General features: G+C 43.0%; 1 protein-coding gene across 1 annotated transcript; it reads left to right on the top strand.

The window, feature by feature from the left end:
• The first annotated feature begins 178 nt into the window (after positions 1-178).
• On the top strand, positions 179-20,692 carry lin54 (lin-54 DREAM MuvB core complex component). Its single transcript, XM_041970096.1, has 14 exons — positions 179-309; positions 2,020-2,798; positions 4,229-4,340; positions 4,432-4,562; positions 4,776-4,931; positions 6,619-6,820; positions 6,899-6,972; positions 7,052-7,249; positions 7,344-7,435; positions 10,705-10,776; positions 11,009-11,111; positions 11,188-11,325; positions 11,405-11,607; positions 19,367-20,692. The coding sequence occupies exons 2-14, from the start codon at positions 2,049-2,051 to the stop codon at positions 19,566-19,568; spliced, it is 2,433 nt and encodes an 810-aa protein (XP_041826030.1). The 5' UTR covers positions 179-309; positions 2,020-2,048; the 3' UTR covers positions 19,569-20,692.
• Positions 20,693-22,076: the final 1,384 nt, after the last annotated feature.

Below are 22,076 nucleotides of genomic sequence, written 5' to 3'. Positions count from 1 at the left end.
GTGAGCACAATTCGTTTCACTGTTGTTTAATTCCGATGTAAATAAATCCTGAAAATATAAATAAACAACACATTTTTGTTTTATTGCAAGGTTTTAATACTTTTGATTATTTGTTATTATTGTTTCTAGGCAACGCTGCAGGAAACTGTGTGCTGTACCTTTTAGCGCTCCGTCACAGTGACGTAGGGTGCAGAGGGCGTGGTCGGCCTGTGAAATGTCAGGGAGGAATGGCGCTCGGCGCGGTATTTTGAACAATCGCTTTCCTTTTCTCGCTTTATCTGGGAACGCTGCTCAGCGTTAAAATCTTGGGTAAGCTCGACTGTATATCGGCCTTGTCTGTACTTCATTACACGGTATCAGGTAGAAAGTCGCACAGTTAGGAATGTGTTTAGTGTTGAGATATAATGTTGTGCTAGCTAGCTTGGGTTAGCAAGCTCAGCAACTTTGCTAGTACAGTTGTCCTACCCGCTGGGCTGGCTTGATGAGACTGCTGCAGATGATGGTGATGATACGAAAAAGGTCTCTCTTTAAACTAATTATATACAGTGTTCTGTAAGCTGGGACTGATTTGACATAAACAAAAATTTGGCATAAGATTCGGCACTGCAATATTTTAAAGTAAACTAAGTAAGTGTCTTGCTAAGTGTTCTTAACTGAAAAGTAAGACCTTACTTTAGCTGGACAAAGACTTGTTTTGACGGAATTCCTCACGACTGTCCTTTTTGTGCTGTCAAAGAATTTCAGGACGCAAGTGATTAGTTTTTCTTGCTGTTAGCTGTTTACATCTTTCTGAGCTTTACAGCTCATGACGTTATGGATTTTTACATTTTTCTGAATATACACAGGCCTCGACTTGAAGGGACTTAATCAAAAGCAGGACTTTAAATTAATGTATTATTAATTAAACATCGGTACATTTACCATTTATTCATCAAAGCTCGTGCAGAAGAGGCCGTTTTGGTAAATTATAGTTTTAAATTGCATTAATTTAAGTTGTTGGGATACATGTAAAAATGTGCATTAATATCCCAAGTGACAGCAGGAATTATTGAAAGCTAGCATTGCTAACGTTTCCAGAGTATCCTGAAAGAGTTTACTTGCATGTCACACTGAGTTTACAACCTCATTTCCAGCTCTCGTGCAGTGGTTTTGTTTCAGGACGTATCTTCCCTGTTAATTGTCTAAGTGGAATGGTAATGATATTTAATACCCTCCCATATCCAGCTCAGCGTTAGCCGGAGAGCTAACTGAGTTGATGACGAGGTAAAAATGGCGGATCTTTCGAAATCCAACCCCGGCCTGAAATAGTAACGCAGCCCGCAAACAGCTTGTAGCCTTTCCCCCCATCTTTGCCCCAAAGCGACGTCACTTCTGAGGATGTTTTCACAGGAAAAAGAGCCTCTTTAGTTTGTTTGGGGAGGTGGGAGCATCGAGGGCAGTTAGCGGTGTGTGTGGGTGAGTGTTTGGGGTGGGAACTGGGAAAGGTTCATATGAGCGGCGGATTAATGTTGAGTGGAGCAGGACAAAGATACGCCTGATGATCGCTGCGGCCTAGCGAACCCACCAGCTGTCAGCGTCTGTCAGAATCAGCACAGCTCAAACGTGGCTCGCGCACATCTCTATACTGATTAGATCTCACGTGACAACTGAGAACTAATGTGCAGGTCAAGTCCTCAGCGGGCATAGTTTAGTTAATACTCGGCTAGCTCGTTAGCTTTCTCTACCCTGTTTGTTTACATTTCCTGTAAAGCCTCTTTCAAGCAGGCTGCATTATTTTCAACTTAAACATGTTTCTGTTATAAAAAGTAAAACAGAATAACTTTCTTTAACTGCAAACTTCAGATTAAATTAACTAAAGTCAGCATGGCGCCTGCAGTTCAAGAAATGCATATTTTTAAAGTCTTTTTCCTCAGAATTACATATGAATAAAGAAAAAAAAATCAGTTTAAATCTCTTCTGTGTTTGTTCGAAGTGTGCTCATATTGGACCCTTTTTTTAAGTGGTAATGTTGTTCTTCAGGTTTAACGGACCGCTGAGACATTGCAAGCATGGATGTGGTGTCACCAGAGCTGAACAGCCTCCTTCCTGATGAAATTATGGATACTGAGGCCATCGAGGAGGTTCCTCACCCCCAGTTTGATGGCACCACAGTCCAGTCGGAGTCCAGCCTTGACACATCGGTCCCGATGGAAACCGACACACCTATTATATCAGAGAACTTAAACATCTGTTCAGATGCTGCTTCCACGGAGCATACTCAGACTCTGACCACGTCCAGAGCTGCGGACTCCACGCTTATCCCAGCAAGTCAACCTTTCATCTCGATTTCCACAGCATCATCACCTCTTCTTACCCTCAAACCAGCCCAGGCTACTTCCACAGCCTCAACCAAAACTACAGACAGTGTGACTGGGACTAGTGTGTCTACAAGTGGCTTACAGAAGCTCACGGCTCCGTTTACCATCTCTGCCGCCAATCACCAGATCATTCTCAACAAGGTGGCCTCGTCTCAAGCCTCAGAAGCAGCCAAGTCTGCAGGTGCTCCACCCCAGGTCATCAAGCAGGAAGGACAAAAACTTTTGGTTACAGCAATAGGAAAGTCGGGGCAGCCTATCGTGCTTCAGCTGCCCCACACCGGCAGCAAGCCCGGGAATTCACAGACTTCAGGAGACGCCAAGTCTCAGACGCCGCAGTTTAAAGTGGTGACTATTGGTGGGAGGTCAGAGCTGAAGCCGGTGGTGGGGAGTGCTGGCAACCAGGTGACAACGTTACAGGCCCAGCAGCTGAAGACTGTACAGGTAACTGATTCCTCGTCTTCACACCTGCAGCAAAACAAAGAGATGCTGGTTTGATAGTTTAAAAAGCAGGTGTTCCATCATATACCATCCATGTTTTTATCATCAAACATAATTACGACTGTGGACCTTTAAAAATGATTTAGTAGTTTTACATTTTTCTTATTGAAGCAGTTATTGAAGTTCAGTGTTTTTTGAGTGAAGGAAATATTAACTGTACATGGTTAAATTAGAGGTCTATTAAAAAGAAAGTTTGTGTGTGTTGGTGTTTGGTGAGATCTGATAGTATAAAGAGTTTTTGTGAAGAGTTTTTAGTGTCAGCGATTTTTTGGGGCAAATGTCAAGATTTTCTTTTTTTCTAATGACTGTCATTTAAGTCAAGTTGAAGTTTATTTCTACAACTTCTACTAAAACAGCTGATCAAAGAGGTGTATAAATAAATAAAACCAGCAGTGATAAATTATAAAACTTTAACCTGCTCTGACATTTGATGGAGCAAATATTTCAGTGACTGTAAGACATTTTAATTAGTGGAAATGAAGCTGCCTGAGCATCTCTGCCACCAGGTTTGTGTGTTTTATACCAGAAATACGTGTTTGTTATTTTAAATAGGCTTATTTCTCTTTTATTGTACTTATTTTGATTTCTTGTAGACTAATGTGATTTGACGCGGGGGGGCGGGAGTATGTGTTTACTTCATCCTGCTTCACTCTGAGCTAGATAATCTTAAATTTAAGTTTAGACAATTTATTATTATTATTATTATTATTATTACTACTGTTGGTGTCAATCATTTGTTAAAAACATTGATTCTTATTATTCTCTGAATGAAAAGATAAAAAAGCACAGAAACATTTTTTCTCTTCTTACTGGGAACTGAAAGGATAACAGAATAATTCACACATGCTAAAAAAAAGCCGGTCAGTTCGGTCAGTAACTGCAGCTTCAGCCATGAACTGAGAAACTGAGGCTTCAGTGTTTCTCAGTCCTGGTCCTCGGGGACCACTGCCCTGCACGTTTTAGAGGTGTCCATCTTTAACACACCTGATTCGAATGAATGGCTCGTTAGCAGGCTTGCAAAGAACGAGCAGTTTAATTAATCTGCATCAGGTGTGCAGGAGTTGGAAAGAACTAAAACCTGCAGGTCAGTGGTCCCCGAGGACCAGGATTGAGAAACCCTGCTTTAGTTGTTTGTATTGAGAAACTACTGTATAGAATATCAGAGTAGATAGAAGTTATCTTGTAAATATTGTCAACAAAACATGGATTGAATATGTGACTTAAAAAGTCAAATCTAGATTTCTGCATCATTCGGTTACCGTCATCGTCCAGCTGTTCATGTTTTAATGTCTCAGGAGATTAAAAACTCATGTTTGGACCTGGATTAAAGTGTTTGTGAAGGTGATACACTGACTTCTCTTTTAATACCTCAGATTCCCAAGAAAACACCAGCATCCTCAGCAGCACCAATCAAGTTCATCATCACAAAAACTGTAAACAGCAAAGGCCTGTCTCCTCAGACGTCAGTCACGCCTGTGATCGCAGGTGGGTTGTGTGGTGACTGGACACCACTGTTCTGTCTGCTGGTGACATACCTCGTGAATGGCATCGTTTTTTACTTCTTCTGTTTTTACAGGACGGGTCCTGACCCAGACCTCGCCTGTCATGCCTACGAGGACCATCACTCTCTCTGAGCCCCACAACAGCAGCATACAAACCATCCCCGGCAAAAAGATCGCCATCTCGCCTCTAAAGACTCCCAGCAAGGTGAGATATGCACCGTTTTCACCAAATATCCACGTCACCTACATTTCAGCAAGCTGGAAACGGAGTCAAGAGAAGAGTCCAACAAGCTGCTTTAAACTCAGCTGAGTCTAGTTGGACCACATGGCAGGAGGGCAGCCTGTGATTGGTGGACTTCATGAACACCTGAGAGTACAGCACGGTTCTGTTAACCTCTCGTCTGTTTGTGTGTGTCAGGTGACTGTGGTGTCTGTGGCCTCCCCGCCCGCTAACGCCTCCCAGAAGTCCGTAGCACTTCCTGTCAATGTAGCACTTGGCCAGCAGATCCTTGCGGTCCAGCAGTCCACGTCTGCGTCTCCAGTCAAGGTGGCCACCGGCCAAACGGCAGCACAGGTGAGGTCGGGCCTGGAGCCGGTTCATGTCTGCAGTGTCTAACTTCTTTGTTTAGATGCACCAGCAGCACGTGTAGGTGCACCCCACTCTTCCAGCATCTCAGATAAATACATTTTGAAATCATTACCCATAAACAGAAGGAGGTTTAGGAGAATGTTTCTTTATATGAAGCAGGAACATTAAGTAGATAAAATCATTTTAAAGTACCAACGTGAGGTTTTAGCTTCACCGAACTGAATGAAACTGAACATTTCAGACTTTGTAATGACCATGAGGCCGAGCTGCTTCTGGAAATTTCCCTCCTCTGGATTTATGTTGAATCTTTTTCATGAGAATTATCCACCTGGACTTGAATTTGGTGAAAGATGGCTCCTCTGTGGCTGTATCGTATTCCACGTTTGGCGTGAACATTTAGGGTTTTTGGTTTGTGATTTTAATGAAGCACAGCAGCCTCTCCTGTTGGTAGATTGGGTGACATAGATCATATTTTTGCGGCTCAGATACTTCTTAAGAGTTTTCTCATCCTGAAGCTTCACCTAAAACGTGCAGCTGTTTAATTTGTTCTACAGTGACATTGAATTTCTCGGACAGCTTCAGCGTTTCTGTCGGCCTCTTGTGGTGCATTCACACCCGGATAGTCCGCTAGACTCGGTACGATTGGGTGCAACATTCTTCCAGACCGAGGCTGCGTTCACGCTGCACTACCCAAACAAATCTGACCTTTTAAGTACCGTACTCCACCCTCACCAGAGGTGGCGCTGCTTTAAATATTACTGAAGGAGGAGACGATACACACGAAGAAGAAAAATGGCTCATCTATTGGTTCATGCAGGACAACTTGTGTTTCCATGCAGCGGCATCAGATCCCGACGGTCTTGGATGGACCATATTTCTTCTTCCATGTGGGACTGTGAGACATTTCTCCCTTCCAGAACGACCTGTCGTCCCACGTGGGAATGTTTTGGTTGTGTTACCCACAATGCACTTTGTTTGATAGTCCACCTCCTGTATTTGGTTCTCTTAAAGTCCGTTTTCACAATTCCCCAAATGAAGCGGCTTTCCCAGCAAACAGCCTGGGATGGAATCAGAAATGCTGGTGTGAATGGGTCCTCAGCCACTTCTGGAGGAGACTTGATTGGTCACTTTAGGTGACGTCACACAGACGGGGGGCTGTAGAGGTCAAAATTCCTCCAGTACTCAAACAGATTTTCTTTATTTGCCTCAAGAACCATGAGACGCTCTTAAATTCGTGGAGATGTCAGATCATTCCCACATTGGAGCAAATTCCATGTTTTCCTGCTGATTCCAGTTTCCATGATTCTCCTTTGTGTCGTTCTTCGTCAGGCCGGGTGTTTAATATGCACCGGTCACAGTTTACACACAACACGGTGTTTAACGGCTGATCAGAGCCAATCAGAGGAGAGGATCCACATCTTCTCTGCCTTCATCTGGCTTTTCCTCTGAGTCGTTTACTCAGTACTTCAGGCAGGTGAAAGTCCTCCATCTAGACCAGAGAGATGTTAGACGCACCGGTGTGGCCAAGGAAGAACGTTAGTCACACTCAGGTTTCTGGAGGGACCCTGGAGCCCTGCTTCATACAGGAAGGCCCACAGTTACTCGCCTGATTGTAGAGCCTTAAAAATAGAATCTGGTGTTTGAGCTCTGTGTTTTTATTGAATTTTCTCAGAGTATTAAACCGGTACAGCCTGTGGCTGTGGGAGGAGTTGGTGGCTCCCAGTTTAAGACCATCATCCCACTGGCCACCCAGCCGAATGTGCAGCAGATCCAGGTGCCAGGAAGCAGGTTCCACTATGTTCGCCTGGTCACAGCAACCACAGCCAGCAGCTCAGGGCAGCCCAGTGGTCCCAGTACCAGCTCCGTACAGACAGGTGAGCTGTTAGCTTCTTGTGCTAGCATGGCTAACATGAAGCCTCGTGCTTTCTGCTCACGGTGCTGATCTCTCGCAGGTAAACCTATGGTGGTGAGTACCGGAGCCGTCAGGATGTCTGTTCCAGTCGTCCCAGCACAGACCATGAAACAGGTAACACTGGTGCTGTCTAGTTGACTCGCTCTGGGCTAAAATGTCTCTTTAACGTTGTCTTTTATCGTGTGTCCTGTAGGTGGCGCCGAAGCCTTTAACATCAGCAGCACAAGTGGTCACCACCACGCAGACCCAGCAGCGGCTGATCATGCCTGCAACGCCGCTCCCCCAGATCCAGCCCAACTTCACCAGCCTCCCCCCGGGCACCGTCCTGGCCCCAGGCCCTGGAGGCGGGAACCTGGGCTACGCAGTCGTTCCTGCACAGTACGTCACGCAGGTCAGTGGCGCCGCTTTCCTGGTTAACAACACGCAGACTGCTGGTTTCATCTGAGTTTTGGAGCATTTTCTGTCGTTTTTTTCTGGCCTTGTAGCTGCAGCAGACGCCGTTTGTGACGCTTGCCAGCAGCTCCGGGTTCCCTGCAGCCGGCGGTATCCAGACTCAGGCCAAACTGCCTCTAAATGGGTGAGAAGGAACACCAACACGTTTGCAGATGAAGCAATAACTTCTGTCCTATTTAAAACTTACTTTAACAAAGTAGAAAAAAGTAAAATGGAATCCGTCTTTGTGGCTTGAAAAATGGTAAAATATATTTAGTTTTACATGAATACTCAAGTTTGATAGATTCAGAGAAATTAATTTTATAATCTCTTAAAGTTTTACTCAAATTAATTGTTGACATCTAACATCTTTCATAATAATGTTACATTACAGGACAAGACTTTCCTTTAGATACAAACGGGACAAGTAAAGAATAAAATCAGAGATGTGGACTCAGACCGTTCGATTTCTCCTAACCAGGTTCAGAATAAATCTAATGTCTCTAAGGTGGAAATGAAGACCTGGTTCAGGCAGCTTTTCTGCCTCGTAGGGCTGGACAGTACAGAAAAAAATCACATTCATCCATATTAATCACTCTTTTCTAATTATAAAAGAATGAAAAACTATGTTAAGTGCAGCCCGGACATTTTATGCTGTTGCTTAATGACCAACTTTTAATAAAGAACACACACACACTGAATTCATAGTCAACTACCTTTTTAACTATAACTGAAAGTTAAAAAAAATCAGCTTAAGAGCCAAAGTCACTAAATACTGACAAATATAAAGAATATCGGATAAAAAAAATAATAAAGTAACCTGGCCGGCAGGCAGTAAAGACTGGATGAAGCTGCATGATGGGCTGTAAAGAAAATTTTATCCACCCTGTTTTTTTTTTTGTTTTGTTTTTTTTCTGTTGCACCACATGTCTGTCGATCGATATACAATCAAATTATTGTCCAGCACTTGTGTCTCTTCCATGATGTGAGTCGGTACGAACCAGAAATCTAAACGAACTTCAGGAACCTACCAGCCACACTGAGCCCGTTTTAAACAGATTATCATTAAACTGGATGTTTTTATTTAAATGATGTTCATTGACATCAAGCAAGAGAAACCTTACTAGCCAGTTACTAACCAGTTACGAACCAGTTACGAACCAGTTACTAGCCAGTTACTAACCAGTCTGGTTATTTACGTTGTCCAACCACCACATTTACTCTGCTCATGCTGCTGCATTTAGTTCAGACATTAAGTCAATGACACCCTGCAGCTGGTGGATGGATGGATGGGTGGATTGTTGGGTGGATGGATGGGTGGATTGTTGGGTGGATTGTTGGGTGGATGGATGGATGGATGGATTGTTGGGTGGGTGGGTGGATGGATGGATGGGTGGATGACGGATGGGTGGATGGATGGATGGATGGATGGGTGGATAGATTGTTGGGTGGGTAGGTGGATGGATGGATGGATGGATGGGTGGATAGATTGTTGGGTGGGTGGTTGGATGGATGGATGGGTGGATGACGGATGGGTGGATGGATGGATGGATGGATGGATGGATGGGTGGATAGATTGTTGGGTGGGTAGGTGGATGGATGGATGGATGGGTGGATAGATTGTTGGGTGGGTGGTTGGATGGATTGATGGGTGGGTGGATGGATGGTATGGGTGGATGGATGGATGGATGGATGGATGGATTGTTGGGTGGATGGATGGATGGATGGATGGGTGGATGGATGGATGGGTGGATAGATTGTTGGGTGGGTAGGTGGATGGATGGATGGATGGGTGGATAGATTGTTGGGTGGGTGGTTGGATGGATTGATGGGTGGGTGGATGGATGGTATGGGTGGATGGATGGATGGATGGATGGATGGATGGATTGTTGGGTGGATGGATGGATGGATGGATGGGTGGATGGATGGATGGGTGGATAGATTGTTGGGTGGGTAGGTGGATGGATGGATGGGTGGTTGAACGTTTCTACGTTAACCTGATTTAGTAGTTATGAACGGTTTGTGTTGGTAAGAAACTTTTTATAAAAACATTTTTTCCACTGAAGAAAGTTTCTATTTAACATTTTATTCAAACTAAACCGGATTTAATTCTAAAGATAAAACGAGTTTCATTTTGCAGCTCCTCCAGTAAATTCCTGATGCTCCTTATTTTTCAGTTTTTACCCATTTCTTTACCTTTCTGGACGTGCTTGTGTTTCAATCCATCTTTCTGTGTGACTACGCTGTCTTTTGAGCGTCTGCCCCCCTCTTTTACATAATGGTATGATCCCCATCTTCCTGGCATGTGATTGGTCGTATGGTGCACCCATCAAACTAAAGTCCCGCCCCCTGCCTGCTGAGAGAGTTACCTCTCCCTGATGGGTGTCGGCTCTTCTTGTTTGCTTCAGACATGCATCACTGACTGAAAGTGGCTGAGTTTTTATTTAGACGTGTGGTGGGCTGGCTGGTGTAAAACTCCTGGTCCAAACTGTGAGTTAGAAGCTCGGCTACAACATGAAAACACACCACATTTCAGCTGGAAATACCTACAGCAGCTTTCAGAAGTATCTATCCCCTGAGGGGGTGAGTTGATTCAGGTTACCCGGAAGGGTTTGTGGATTTCCTGGAGGCTGGTGTTCCTCACCAGGAGGTGCAGACGTCTGTCACGTCTGAGGTGGACGTAAACGGGGACAATCATGACGGCATGCCAACAGCACAGAGGTTTAATTCGCTCTGTCAGCTGATGTGAAATGTGGAGCATAAATAAAAATGTGTTGGTGAACCTCAGGATGAGTCACGTTTATTTATGTGGTTATTTCTTTATAATCTGCTCAGTGATTTAATCATTAATGCTGATGATGTTCTGCAGTCGTCACGGACGGTTGAATTCTGAGGTTATGAAGTAGTGAAGTTTTTGTTTTGGCTTCATCTTTTCTCAGCTTCACTTTATCTGTATTAATGTTAACACAATATAAGACTTTAATGCCACATTAACTTCACTAGTAAGAAAAGGAAGCATTGTGTCGTCGTTTGTCTTCACCGCTGGAAATGCTGCTGACAACGTTAGATTCCTGCCGTCAGCTGGAAGACCTGAACCCTCCGTTCTGTCCCAGACTCCCACACGGGACCCACGTCTGCTCCGTCTTAGCAACACTGTTAGAAAGGTTTCAGATAACTGATGGTGATAAAGGTCCAGAACCTTTCAGCCTTGAAGCTGGACTTGGTACAGAACCCAGGTTCAAGTCCGCAGACTGAAAACAAAGGTTAGCAATCTGGACCCCTGAGCAAGCAAGTCTTCCCCCTGAAGCCATGGGCCAGGCTGCTCTTCCTGGTCCAGCTAGGACGGGTTAGAAGCAGGAGACGAATTAATGAAGTATAAATAATAACGGTTAATCTGATGTGCTTGTGTTTCAGTGTTGCAGCAGCAGAATCGACCTCAAGACCAAGGAAACCCTGCAACTGCACCAAGTCCCAGTGTCTCAAGCTGTGAGCATGATTTCTGTTGTTAGTAAAATACATGAAGCTACGTGCACACGTCAGCTTTTTCTGCAGCTGAATGATGTGCGTCTGAAGATTTGCATTTGTAAACTGATCATCGAGCGTTTAGGAGCATCTGTTAAAGAAGCTTCTGAGCATCGCGACAGCGGGCAGAGTAACCTGCGTGACGGTAGCCCGGTGGTTCAGAGGGCTCTGACCCAGATCTGCTGTCTTCCTGTAGATACTGCGACTGCTTTGCAAACGGAGAGTTCTGCAACAACTGCAACTGCAACAACTGCTTCAACAACCTGGAGCATGAAACCGAGCGTCTCAAAGCCATCAAGGTGGGTGGAGCTTCCCTCCGTCGGCTGAATGCTTCCTGTCTGACCCATGAATGAAGGTAAACGTGTGTTTTCACAGACGTGTCTGGACAGAAATCCAGAAGCTTTCAAACCTAAAATTGGTAAAGGAAAAGAGGGGGAATCGGACCGCCGGCACAGCAAAGGCTGCAACTGCAAGCGATCGGGCTGCCTGAAGAACTACTGCGAGTGTTACGAGGTGGGTTCCCCTCACTCCGACTGCCTCCATCTTTCTTCCCCAGCCTAACGTAATCCTTCTCTTCTGTTTCACCTCGAAGGCGAAGATCATGTGTTCGTCCATCTGTAAGTGCGTCGGCTGCAAAAACTTTGAGGAGAGTCCGGAGAGGAAGACGCTGATGCACCTGGCCGACGCTGCAGAAGTCAGGGTGCAGCAGCAGACCGCCGCCAAGACCAAGCTGTCCTCTCAGATATCAGACCTGCTCATGCGGACCACACCTGTCATTTCCAGTGGAGGCGGCAGGTAATGCAGCGGCCGCTGAGCCAGATGAAATAACTTCACTTAGAAACTCTGCAGGCAGAAGTTCAGGAAAAAATACACAAATAAATGAAACAAAGCTCCTTTTCAACCAGGTCAAACCAGTTAAAATATCTGATAGATTTAAATGAAACATACACACAGCAGCCATGTTTCCGTTTTTACTTTAAGCCACTTATCTCTGACCTACGACTCACTCAGGCAGAAAAAAGGCTCCTAACTCGCAGGATGAACCAGAGTTGTGTCGCCACATAACAGACAACTTAGCAAAGAACCGGTCTGAACTGGATCTTTAGGCTCTTTATCTTAAAAACACACAATTTGTTCCCATTTCTTTAGTTTCATGTGTGAAACCAGCAAAGATCAGACAGTGTGACAGAAAACAGGAATTTAGCAGCAACAAGGTGATTCCCTGTTAGCTGGAAACTCGGCTTATCTCAGCATGGAGGCAGAAACCGGACACGATGTTAGGACTAAAAACCATCTACAGCAGAGCAACAGGATCTGAAATCCAGTTTAGACCTGAACCAGGACCTGAGATGCATCTGGACCTTCATCTGATCCATCTACTGTTGGCTGAAGCCTCATCAGAAATGGTCTCCATGGAAACGTGGCTGTCAAGAAGCCGTTCAAACAGGGAGGAAAGGCTGAGGTAGGTCACATGACACACGAACTGGACTGAAGATCAGTGGAAACGGGTCTGATGGAGGGACGGATCCTCCCCAGAACCCAGAAGCAGTGTGGGATCATCTGGACAGTCCTTGGACTCAGGACAGCGCCTGAGTTCTATGTGTGTGTGAAAAGAAGAAAAATAATGCTCCTCTATGGCTGGAATAAAGCCAAGAAGACGTTTCTGATGCACGGTGGCGCCACAAAGCAGCTGAGCTGGAGTTGGTTTAGTGAGGATAGCAGGTAAATAGTAGCAGGAATAACTGGAAATGAGGAAAAAGTGGAAACATGGAAATAGTTTCTGTTGTGTGTTTGTTTCAATAACAATATTTTTTCTCCTGAAAGCCAAAACTTGAGAGAACGATGAGATGAGAAAAGGTTTGGTCACTGTTGATCTGTGTGTTATTTCTACAAAGTTCTGTTAGTAATAAATTCTGCTTTCTTCTTCTGGTCGACCTTTATGCTGCTACATCTATTCATACGTTCATTTTACATCATTTTACCTCCCAGTCTGACAGCTGCTACACACTGGTTTATACTGGGATTAAAAGCTGTTACACACTGGTTTATACTGGGATTAAAAACTGCTACACACTGGTTTATACTGGGATTAAAAGCTGCTACACACTGGTTTATACTGGGATTAAAAGCTGCTACACACTGGTTTATACTGGGATTAAAAGCTGCTACAGACTGGTTTATACTGGGATTAAAAGCTGCTACAGACTGGTTTCTACTGGGATTAAAAGCTGTTACACACTGGTTTATACTGGGATTAAAAGCTGCTACACACTGGTTTATACTGGGATTAAAAGCTGCTACACACTGGTTTATACTGGGATTAAAAGCTGCTACACACTGGTTTATACTGGGATTAAAAACTGCTACACACTGGTTTATACTGGGATTAAAAGCTGCTACACACTGGTTTATACTGGGATTAAAAGCTGCTACACACTGGTTTATACTGGGATTAAAAGCTGCTACAGACTGGTTTATACTGGGATTAAAAGCTGCTACAGACTGGTTTCTACTGGGATTAAAAGCTGTTACACACTGGTTTATACTGGGATTAAAAGCTGCTACACACTGGTTTATACTGGGATTAAAAGCTGCTACACACTGGTTTATACTGGGATTAAAAGCTGCTACAGACTGGTTTATACTGGGATTAAAAGCTGCTACAGACTGGTTTATACTGGGATTAAAAGATGCTACACACTGGTTTATACTGGGATTAAAAGATGCTACACACTGGTTTATACTGGGATTAAAAGATGCTACACACTGGTTTATACTGGGATTAAAAGATGCTACACACTGGTTTATACTGGGATTAAAAACTGCTACAGACTGGTTTATACTGGGATTAAAAACTACTACAGACTGGTTTATACTGGGATTAAAAGCTACTACAGACTGGTTTATACTGGGATTAAAAGCTGCTACACACTGGTTTATACTGGGATTAAAAGATGCTACACACTGGTTTATACTGGGATTAAAAGATGCTACACACTGGTTTATACTGGGATTAAAAGATGCTACACACTGGTTTATACTGGGATTAAAAACTGCTACAGACTGGTTTATACTGGGATTAAAAGCTGCTACAGACTGGTTTATACTGGGATTAAATGCTGCTACACACTGGTTTATACTGGGATTAAAAGATGCTACACACTGGTTTATACTGGGATTAAAAGATGCTACACACTGGTTTATACTGGGATTAAAAGATGCTACACACTGGTTTATACTGGGATTAAAAGATGCTACACACTGGTTTATACTGGGATTAAAAACTGCTACAGACTGGTTTATACTGGGATTAAAAACTACTACAGACTGGTTTATACTGGGATTAAAAGCTACTACAGACTGGTTTATACTGGGATTAAAAGCTGCTACACACTGGTTTATACTGGGATTAAAAGCTGCTACACACTGGTTTATACTGGGATTAAAAGATGCTACACACTGGTTTATACTGGGATTAAAAGATGCTACACACTGGTTTATACTGGGATTAAAAACTGCTACAGACTGGTTTATACTGGGATTAAAAACTACTACAGACTGGTTTATACTGGGATTAATAGATGCTACACACTGGTTTATACTGGGATTAAAAACTGCTACAGACTGGTTTATACTGGGATTAAAAGCTGCTACAGACTGGTTTATACTGGGATTAAAAAGCTGCTACACACTGGTTTATACTGGGATTAAAAGCTGCTACAGACTGGTTTATACTGGGATTAAAAGCTGTTACACACTGGTTTATACTGGGATTAAAAACTGCTACACACTGGTTTATACTGGGATTAAAAGCTGCTACACACTGGTTTATACTGGGATTAAAAGCTGCTACACACTGGTTTATACTGGGATTAAAAGCTGCTACAGACTGGTTTCTACTGGGATTAAAAGCTGTTACACACTGGTTTATACTGGGATTAAAAGCTGCTACAGACTGGTTTATACTGGGATTAAAAGCTGCTACACACTGGTTTATACTGGGATTAAAAGCTGCTACACACTGGTTTATACTGGGATTAAAAGCTGCTACAGACTGGTTTATACTGGGATTAAAAGCTGCTACAGACTGGTTTCTACTGGGATTAAAAGCTGTTACACACTGGTTTATACTGGGATTAAAAGCTACTACAGACTGGTTTATACTGGGATTAAAAGCTGCTACAGACTGGTTTATACTGGGATTAAATGCTGCTACACACTGGTTTATACTGGGATTAAATGCTGCTACACACTGGTTTATACTGGGATTAAAAGATGCTACACACTGGTTTATACTGGGATTAAAAGATGCTACACACTGGTTTATACTGGGATTAAAAGATGCTACACACTGGTTTATACTGGGATTAAAAGATGCTACACACTGGTTTATACTGGGATTAAAAACTGCTACAGACTGGTTTATACTGGGATTAAAAACTACTACAGACTGGTTTATACTGGGATTAAAAGCTACTACAGACTGGTTTATACTGGGATTAAAAGCTGCTACACACTGGTTTATACTGGGATTAAAAGCTGCTACACACTGGTTTATACTGGGATTAAAAGCTGCTACAGACTGGTTTATACTGGGATTAAAAGATGCTACACACTGGTTTATACTGGGATTAAAAGATGCTACACACTGGTTTATACTGGGATTAAAAACTGCTACAGACTGGTTTATACTGGGATTAAAAACTACTACAGACTGGTTTATACTGGGATTAATAGATGCTACACACTGGTTTATACTGGGATTAAAAACTGCTACAGACTGGTTTATACTGGGATTAAAAACTACTACAGACTGGTTTATACTGGGATTAAAAGCTGCTACAGACTGGTTTATACTGGGATTAAAAAGCTGCTACACACTGGTTTATACTGGGATTAAAAGCTGCTACAGACTGGTTTATACTGGGATTAAAAGCTGTTACACACTGGTTTATACTGGGATTAAAAAACTGTTACAGACTGGTTTATGCTGGGAATAAAAGCTGTTACAGACTGGTTTATACTGGGATTAAAAGCTGCTACACACTGGTTTATACTGGGATTAAACGCTGTTACAGACTGGTTTATACTGGGATTAAAAGCTGCTACAGACTGGTTTATACTGGGATTAAAAGCTGTTACAGACTGGTTTATACTGGGATTAAAAGCTGCTACACACTGGTTTATACTGGGATTAAAAGCTGCTACACACTGGTTTATACTGGGATTAAAAGCTGCTACAGACTGGTTTATACTGGGATTAAAAGCTGCTACAGACTGGTTTATACTGGGATTAAAAGCTGCTACAGACTGGTTTATACTGGGATTAAAAGCTGCTACAGACTGGTTTATACTGGGATTAAAAGCTGTTACAGACTGGTTTATACTGGGATTAAAAGCTGTTACAGACTGGTTAATACTGGGATTAAAAGCTGTTACAGACTGGTTTATACTGGGATTAAAAGCTGTTACAGACTGGTTTATACTGAGATTAAAAGCTGTTACAGACTGGTTTATACTGGGATTAAAAGATGCTACAGACTGGTTTATACTGGGATTAAAAGCTGCTACAGACTGGTTTATACTGGGATTAAAAACTGCTACAGACTGGTTTATACTGGGATTAAAAGCTGTTACAGACTGGTTTATACTGGGATTAAAAGCTACTACAGACTGGTTTATACTGGGATTAAAAGCTGTTACAGACTGGTTTATACTGGGATTAAAAGCTGTTACACACTGGTTTATACTGGGATTAAAAGCTACTACAGACTGGTTTATACTGGGATTAAAAGCTGTTACAGACTGGTTTATCCTGGGATTAAAAGCTGTTACAGACTGGTTTATACTGGGATTAAAAGCTGCTACACACTGGTTTATACTGCGATTAAAAGCTGCTACACACTGGTTTATACTGGGATTAAAAGCTACTACAGACTGGTTTATACTGGGATTAAAAGCTGCTACACACTGGTTTATACTAGGATTAAAAGCTGTTACAGACTGGTTTATACTGGGATTAAAAGCTGCTACAGACTGGTTTATACTGGGATTAAAAGCTGCTACACACTGGTTTATACTGGGATTAAAAGCTGCTACACACTGGTTTATACTGGGATTAAAAGCTGCTACACACTGGTTTATACTGGGATTAAAAGATGCTACACACTGGTTTATACTGGGATTAAAAACTGCTACAGACTGGTTTATACTGGGATTAAAAACTACTACAGACTGGTTTATACTGGGATTAAAAGCTGCTACACACTGGTTTATACTGGGATTAAAAAACTGTTACAGACTGGTTTATACTTGGATTAAAAGCTGCTACACAGTGGTTTATACTGGGATTAAAAGCTACTACAGACTGGTTTATACTGGGATTAAAAGCTGTTACAGACTGGTTTATACTGGGATTAAAAGCTGTTACACACTGGTTTATACTGGGATTAAAAGCTACTACAGACTGGTTTATACTGGGATTAAAAGCTGTTACAGACTGGTTTATCCTGGGATTAAAAGCTGTTACAGACTGGTTTATACTGGGATTAAAAGCTGCTACACACTGGTTTATACTGCGATTAAAAGCTGCTACACACTGGTTTATACTGGGATTAAAAGCTACTACAGACTGGTTTATACTGGGATTAAAAGCTGCTACACACTGGTTTATACTGGGATTAAAAGCTGCTACACACTGGTTTATACTGGGATTAAAAGCTGCTACACACTGGTTTATACTGGGATTAAAAGCTGCTACAGACTGGTTTATACTGGGATTAAAAGATGCTACACACTGGTTTATACTGGGATTAAAAACTGCTACAGACTGGTTTATACTGGGATTAAAAACTGCTACAGACTGGTTTATACTGGGATTAAAAACTACTACAGACTGGTTTATACTGGGATTAAAAGCTACTACAGACTGGTTTATACTGGGATTTGAAAAGCTGCTACACACTGGTTTATACTGGGATTAAAAACTGTTACAGACTGGTTTATACTGGGATTAAAAGCTGTTACACACTGGTTTATACTGGGATTAAAAAACTGTTACAGACTGGTTTATACTGGGATCAAAAGCTGCTACACACTGGTTTATACTGGGATTAAAAGCTGCTACACACTGGTTTATACTGGGATTAAACGCTGTTACAGACTGGTTTATACTGGGATTAAAAGCTGCTACAGACTGGTTTATATTGGGATTAAAAGCTGTTACAGACTGGTTTATACTGGGATTAAAAAACTGTTACAGACTGGTTTATACTGGGATTAAAAAACTGTTACAGACTGGTTTATACTGGGATTAAAAGCTGCTACACACTGGTTTATACTGGGATTAAACGCTGTTACAGACTGGTTTATATTGGGATTAAAAGCTGCTACAGACTGGTTTATACTGGGATTAAAAGCTGTTACAGGCTGGTTTATACTGGGATTAAAAGCTGCTACAGACTGGTTTATACTGGGATTAAAAGCTGTTACAGACTGGTTTATACTGGGATTAAAAGCTGTTACAGACTGGTTTATACTGAGATTAAAAGCTGTTACAGACTGGTTTATACTGGGATTAAAAGCTGCTACACACTGGTTTATACTGGGATTAAAAGCTGTTACACACTGGTTTATACTGGGATTAAAAGCTGTTACAGACTGGTTTATACTGGGATTAAAAGCTGTTACAGACTGGTTTATACTGGGATTAAAAGCTGCTACAGACTGGTTTATATTGGGATTAAAAGCTGCTACACACTGGTTTATACTGGGATTAAAAGCTGCTACACACTGGTTTATACTGGGATTAAAAGCTGCTACACACTGGTTCATACTGGGATTAAAAGCTGCTACAGACTGGTTTATACTGGGATTAAAAGCTGCTACAGACTGGTTTATACTGGGATTAAAAGCTGCTACACACTGGTTTATACTGGGATTAAAAGCTGCTACACACTGGTTTATACTGGGATTAAAAGCTGCTACACACTGGTTTATACTGGGATTAAAAGCTGCTACACACTGGTTCATACTGGGATTAAAAGCTGCTACACACTGGTTTATACTGAGATTAAAAGCTGCTACACACTGGTTTATACTGGGATTAAAAGCTGCTACACACTGGTTTATACTGGGATTAAAAGCTGCTACACACTGGTTTATACTGGGATTAAAAGCTGCTACACACTGGTTCATACTGGGATTAAAAGCTGCTACACACTGGTTTATACTGAGATTAAAAGCTGCTACACACTGGTTTATACTGGGATTAAAAGCTGCTACACACTGGTTCATACTGGGATTATAATGAGAATGTTATGAAACGTTCTGTGAAGCTCATTTTGCTGTTTTTTCTGTTTAATTGTGGATTTGTTTTATCTTTTTTCTCCTTCATGTTGGGCTGAAGTTGCTCCAGGAGCAGCTTGTTTGGTGTGAGGAATATTTAGGCACATGGTCTTCGTGGGTCGGGTGTTTGGTCCTGGTAACAACTCTGAGCAGCTTGACTCGTGACTGAAGACGTGTGATGTAAGATCTTCTCTGCTTTCACCCGCAGGCTGCCGTACACGTTTGTAACGAAGGAGGTGTTTGAAGCCACGTGCGAGTGTTTGCTGGAACAGGCCAAAAAGGCCGAACAGACTCACCAGCCTCAGACCGAAGCGGAGAGGATGATCCTGGAGGAGTTCGGACACTGCCTCATGAGTATCATCAGCTCAGCGGGGAAAGCTAAAGCAGACTGTGCTTCCATCAACTGCTAGGAAGAGCTCAGCTTCCCACGGCTAACCCTCCCAGCTGCGGGGGCTCACTTTGCACTCTGTCCCGGACCCCGGGGCTCTGTCCTGCAGGGCAGACGGGTCGCCTCCTGAACACTGAGCTGGAGGCGGGCGGATCCTCCGGCCTCGGCTGGAGTCACAGACAAGGAGCAGTGGTTTGGACTGGTTACCTGCTCCAAATGAAGGACAGGTGGACTCGGAGCACGCTGCCTTCAGACTGGCTGAATAGGAAGTTAAAACCTGGTCAGCCTTTTCCTTCTGTTTGTTCCTGTTTTCTCTCCATCGTCTGCTGTCCTTTGTCTCTGAGGATGTGATTTCTGTTGTTGGTATATTTGTGCTTACAGTAGACAAACTCGTATCTTTTCATATTTATTTTGACAAATACTTGTAATATTTCTGATGTTGTGAGGCTTATAGTGCTGCAAGATGTAATTATTAACCCAGGCTAGGCTAATTGTTCCATGAAAGTTAAGTAGTTTTCTATCAAATCCAATGAGGAGCGCACACATAAAGCAGTGCTCAGATTAGACTGATGGAGGCGCCCCCGCCTCCTGGTGCTCTTTTCTCTTTATTATTACACACAGGCCGCTCATTTAAACGACGTGGATTAGAAGGAATTACCGGATCCATCCCAGCTGATGCCGATAATAAAAACAAAGCCACTCTTCTGCAGGAAACGTCTCAGATTTTTATCTAAAGTTAACATGAATGTGAACAAACCTGAAATGAAACCAGCAGCTGTTTGTTTCCTGGTTCTGCAGAAATGTCCAGAATTCATCTTTTAGCCACCAGCAGTTCCCACGCTGGCAGGAATATTATCTACTCCACCCCATGAAGGTCTGCACGCTGTGTGTCATCCCCGCCCAGCATCCCGGACAGGGCCCACGGGTGTAGGAGGGGAACTGGTACTGGTGTGATGGTTCTGATCAGCTGACATTTACTCATTACCGAAGCTGATTGTCTGAACAGGGATGAGTGAAAATATAAAAATATACGCGACCAAGTGGCTGCACCTGTTTATCTTGCAGATGAATCATTAAAAGATTGAATTAATCCCATTTTATGATCTGACCTGGTAAATAAAGTAGCAGCACTTTAAATTTGGCCGAGAAGCTGCATGTTGACTCTTTATTTCAGTTTGATGTTTAGCTGTCCGTCCACACCTCAGTCTGGGTAGCACCAGAATCTCCGGTCGGCTCCGTGACACCCGGGACCAACAGAACCAGACCCGTTGTTCCCTTTCAGTGCAGGCACGATGAAAGACGAGCAGGTTCTCATCCTGTGGTCCGGCTGCTGCTGCCGGGGAGATGCTGCACAAACCTGAAAATAAAGTCCAGAGGAGAAAAAATAATGGAGTCCTGAATTCAGCCATCATTCTTCCTCCATTAATCGGAGCTCAGTCCAGATCTGGACTGGACTTCCTGAATGCTTGGCTCGGTGGACAGCTGCACCGTCATCCTGAACAAAGCTGGACGAGTCTGAGCCACCTGAATGTTCCCGGTCCTTCAGACACCAGCTCCACATCCTCAATGATGCCGGAAATGTGCTGCCTTACAGTCCAATCAGCTGGTGATTCAACCGTCTCCATGACTGCATCTCTTAAGCTTGGCTGGAACCTGGTGGTGGTTTGTTCAACACAAACATCGATTCAGGTGGTCCACCTCCACCTTTTCCTTTTCCAACCGACCCAGTGAGTTTTTTCCTGCTAACAGGGAAGGACCAACACGTTTTTCCACTGAGCATTGTCTGCTCTGACAGCTCTCTGGTTGGAACCAGGCTTCCTGTCAGTCTGCTCGTACCTGCACACTGATTTGCATATTTAGACCTGTGCAGGGTTTTGTTTTATAAATGTAAATTACAAGTGGATTCCATGTGTTTTTCACCTTGATGTGGAAAAGAAAACTATTTCAAACATTAAATTGTTGGCATGTTTTATAAAGCCAGGATGGTCAGAACCACCAGAAGCGTCTCAGCACTGAGCAACAGCGCCCTCTGGTGGCCTCTGGTGGCCTCACCGCTCCGTCATCACAGGTTAACATGATGCTTCTGATCAGAACCAGGATCAGCTCAAACTGTCTGAAGAACAAGGACTAACACAAGTTCAGCAGAACTTTGAACAGCTGATGATCCAGAGAAAACTGATTTCATTGAACAGGAACTTTATTCAGGATTCACAGAAAACTGCAGGAAACAGGACACAGAGCACGAAATCAGCTCCAGACCAGTTTTCTAACTAATTACATACAAAACACAAATACCAGGTATAATGATACTTTTCTACAACAGTTTACTACATTAAAGCTTTGCTGGTGGTTCCTGGAGGTTCTAGAAGTAGAACAGGAGGCAGAACCTTCAGTTATCGGACCCCTCTCTGGAACCGGTTCCTTCAGGAACCAGTTCCTTCTCTACCTTCAGATCATCTTCAAACTTTCAATTCCTGATAAATCTTAGAGCAGGTCTGGCTTGGTGACCCTGATCCATCCTGTAGTCCTA

Source organism: Melanotaenia boesemani, chromosome 19, assembly GCF_017639745.1.
Source record: "Melanotaenia boesemani isolate fMelBoe1 chromosome 19, fMelBoe1.pri, whole genome shotgun sequence".
Classification (NCBI taxonomy): Eukaryota; Metazoa; Chordata; class Actinopteri; order Atheriniformes; family Melanotaeniidae; genus Melanotaenia; species Melanotaenia boesemani.
The sequence above is the reverse complement of the archived record's forward strand: the minus strand, read 5'-3'. Positions and strand labels throughout refer to the sequence as shown.